At 45.4% G+C, this 3343-nt stretch overlaps 2 protein-coding genes across 4 annotated transcripts; one reads left to right on the top strand and one right to left on the bottom strand.

Moving 5' to 3' along the window:
* Window positions 1-1621, top strand: LOC109534400 (39S ribosomal protein L38, mitochondrial; the record flags this gene model as incomplete). Its single annotated transcript, XM_019900069.2, is given in 5 exon segments — window positions 1-208; window positions 267-422; window positions 491-815; window positions 866-1161; window positions 1212-1621. Coding segments are annotated over 5 exon segments (1212 nt in total). The 3' UTR covers window positions 1505-1621.
* LOC109534401 lies at window positions 1502-2666 on the bottom strand. Of its 3 annotated transcripts, none has more exons than XM_019900071.2 (3): window positions 2471-2666; window positions 2068-2245; window positions 1502-2015 (listed from the first exon to the last, which is right to left on the bottom strand). In XM_019900071.2, exons 2-3 carry the CDS (start codon window positions 2241-2243, stop codon window positions 1643-1645), a joined length of 549 nt encoding a protein of 182 aa, XP_019755630.2. In that variant the 5' UTR covers window positions 2244-2245; window positions 2471-2666; the 3' UTR covers window positions 1502-1642. The 3 variants fall into 3 exon arrangements, with proteins under 3 accessions (XP_019755630.2, XP_048525024.1, XP_019755629.2); XM_048669067.1 differs by having other exon boundaries at window positions 2068-2263; window positions 2471-2664; XM_019900070.2 differs by lacking the exon at window positions 2471-2666 and having other exon boundaries at window positions 2068-2404.
* Between the last annotated feature and the right edge of the window lie 677 nt (window positions 2667-3343).

Raw genomic sequence — 3343 nt, forward strand, 5'->3', positions numbered from 1 at the left:
TATGATACATGACAGTCCCCAGGGCCTGTTTGTGCCCAACCTCACTTTTCAATAACTTTACCGAAAATGTCCAAAGTGATTTTAAAGTTGTGCCAGTTACATTTAGGTGAAAATGCCGCCTCAGGTGCAAAGACCTTTGTCCGCCACGGACACCACTTGAGGGGCAAGGCCCCCGGAGTGGCCAAGTCACTGCAACAAAAGCTCGAAGGCAAGCCCCAGTCGGCTCCCATTTGAACCCTGTTGATGAAGGTTTCCTTCATTTACAGAGCGGCAAGTTAAGGACCCTTCGGTGCACTTCAAGGTGGACATCGGGCTGCCGCCCAGGACAATTCCCAGGTCCAAACAGCTGCAGGAGCGACTCGAACATTTCAGGAGGCAGCACAAGAACCCCGAAATGGAACGGTTGGCTCGTAATCAACAACGTAAGAGCAACGGCAATTTTCTTTGAAACATTTTAATGGGTTTTTTTCCGTTCCTGTCTATCCAACAGTGATTGTTGATTTGGAAAAGTCCAACCAAGAGTGGCTGCACACAGTAGGGCCCCAACATATTAAGCAAATAGCTGAGCACTACGGGGTGTTCGAGCATCTATTCGGGGACGCGTATTTCCTCCCTCAGGTGCCCCTGCAGGTTCTCTACACACAGGAAGAAGTCAAATACCCAGTTTATTATGGAAATGTGCTGAAACCTGAGGATGCCAGCCAGAAGCCGGAGGTGGCCTATGAAAGTGAGCCGCAGGATCTCTGGACCTTAGTTTTGACCAACCCCGATGGGCATTTCACTGACAATGACAAGGAATACGTGCATTGGTTTGTGTAAGTGAATGTCTGTGCTAATTGAGTGGGGTTGAATCTAGGAATTTTAGGGCGAACATTCCAGGAAATGCGGTGGAAAAAGGGGAAACCGTCGTGGAATACATGCCCCCCTTCCCGCCTAAAGGCACTGGTTATCACCGGCACATTTTCATTCTGTACAAGCAAAACAAGAAGCTGGATTTTTCCGGCTACAAGAAACCAGGCCCCTGCTCGAGCCTGCCCGAGAGGACATTCAGCACTTACGACTTTTATAGGGGGCTTCAGGACGAAATCACCCCAGCAGGCCTGGCATTCTTCCAAGCAGACTGGAGCATGTTTGTTAGGAAGTTTTTTCACAACGTGCTCGGTGCGTTTTCAATTTAATGCCCTATCAAGTCTCATTGGCGGTGTTTGCAGATGTAAAAGAGCCAGTTTACGAGTACGACTTTCCCAAGCCCTACATTCGAAGACAGGAGTGGTTCCCTTTGAGGAAACCCTTCAATTTGTACATGGACAAGTACAGGGACCCAAAGCAGATTAACAAGGAGTTTTTGGTTCGGAAGCTCAAAAAGGTGCACCCGTTTAAAGCCCCGGAGCCGCCAGCGCCTTATCCCAACGCCCAATACTTCGAGAGAACAGTTCCCACATGGTTGAAGTTGGAAATCAGAAAGTCCCGACTGAAGGAGGGCAGGATTAACGAGATCGAGTAAGGGTCTTCGATTGTACTTATTAGTGTTTGAACTGGACCTAGTTAGGGCAAGACAATCGAATAACAAACTTACGCCTGAGCATAATCAACTACCGAACAATAGATGATTTGCAGGATATCACATTTGTTTGATGGCGCTTTAGAGTCTTGCCTCCAACCCACTGGTGTCTTTGAGCATTTCCATTGCGCTCCTCTTCCTATTGAGTCTCCTATTGTGTATTTCCTCGATCTTCCTGGAATGCTCCTCCGCAATGCACTTCAAGCAGAACTCCCGGTAGATCATGTGCAAAGGACTGCGATAGTAGATCATGTCCTCCCTGGCTAGACGGGCGTTTTTCCTGTGGCACCATTTGTGCAGGATCACATCGAAGATTAGGACGATTATCCCCAGCAGCGGCGTGAATACAATGAAGGTGGGCAACAGGAAAACTATGGCGGTTATGAATTCCATGCGCTTTTGCGACGTTTTGTGCTTGGAGTTTTGCACGATTGCAGTCAGGTGCGTTGCGTACCTGCAAAGGGTCTGTTGAAGGCAGAAGCGCTGGTTAGTTCGGCTGTATGTACCTGTTGATTCTGAACGGATTCGGCATTTGCAGGCTGTGGCATATCCGGTCGAGGCTAAAGTACTGCTTTTCCCCAGTCTCCTGGTCTAGCCAGTAGTTTACGTACTCTTCTTCGCCAGTTTCTGCATCCTTCGACACGTGTAGGCTGTAGTTGATTTCTCCTGTTTCTTCATCCATGGCTAAAAACACCGAAGAACCTGACTGATAACTTTCAATGAACGTTTTCATTGCTTGTTTGCTTCGTCCCCATGAGAATTGGTGATAAACATGTGATGTAATAGAAGGCAATTTATCATGAACTGAGTAGAGGGAGATTAGTGTCGTTTCACTGCATTTGACTAGGAAAGATGATTTTTAACTAAATGACCATTCTTAGTGTAAGGTTACTAAGAGTAAGTACTTACTTAACGGGCAGATTCATCAGTACTAAGAAGGGCTTCTTATTTCTGTACTCGCAATTACCATCCATTCATTGTTCCATTGGCAAAGGCTGCACTTATACACGAGACAGAATAATGCTTGTTTTACGCGGTTCAGAGGTTGATTTCGAACGGCCAACCTCAGCACATGCAAGTATAATTTAACTGGCGGGTCACAGCGAGTGTTATTTAAATTCAGGCGAAACTGGTTGAATGTAATTGTACATAAGTATAGTGTCGACGTACCGAGAATTCTGTGCTATTTTTAATAAACTACTGTTGTTTTAAGAGCATGTCACGGAAAGGTTGTTAAATTGAGCGGCGATTTGGGCAAAATTTTCAGTATTTTGAGCTCCGACTGTCTTCTGTGGACTGCGAAAGTTTCAAGTGTCTGCTTGCTCTAGATTCGAAGTTGCGATTTTTTGAAGCAAAGAGTGCTTTGGAGGGAAAACTCCCATTTTTATGCCATCTCTCTCGAGTCGGTAAAAACCAGAGCTTAAGGCGATTTGGGCAATATTTTCAGTATTTTGAGCTTCGAGTGTCTTCTTAGGACTGCAAAAGTTTCAAGTGTCTGCTTGGTCTAGATTCGTAGTTGCGATTTTTTGAAGCAAAGAGTGCTTGTGAGCGAAAACGCCGATTTTTATGCCAACTTTTCCAAGTCGGTAAAAATTGGGGATTTAAGCGATCTGGACAATATTTTCAGTATTTTGAGCTTCGATTGTCTTCTAAGGACTGCAAAAGTTTCAAGTGGCTTCTTGCTCTAGATTAGAAGTTGGGATTTTTTGAAGCAAAGAGTGTTTTTGAGCGAAAACACCCATTTTTATGCCAACTTTTCCAAGTCGGTAAAAATTGGGGATT

The sequence above is a fragment of the Dendroctonus ponderosae genome, unplaced genomic scaffold, assembly GCF_020466585.1.
Source record: "Dendroctonus ponderosae isolate FM_Combo_2020 unplaced genomic scaffold, Dpon_F_20191213v2 Dpon_F_20191213_8, whole genome shotgun sequence".
Lineage (NCBI taxonomy): Eukaryota > Metazoa > Arthropoda > Insecta > Coleoptera > Curculionidae > Dendroctonus > Dendroctonus ponderosae.

Coding starts and splice junctions, on each gene's coding strand:
- LOC109534401 (XM_019900070.2), bottom strand. CDS start 2,294: ATGAAAACGTTCATTGAAAGTTATCAGTCAGGTTCTTCGGTGTTTTTA. Junction 2,016..2,067: donor AATCCGTTCAGAATCAACAG/GTACATACAGCC, acceptor GACCCTTTGCAG/GTACGCAACGCACCTGACTG.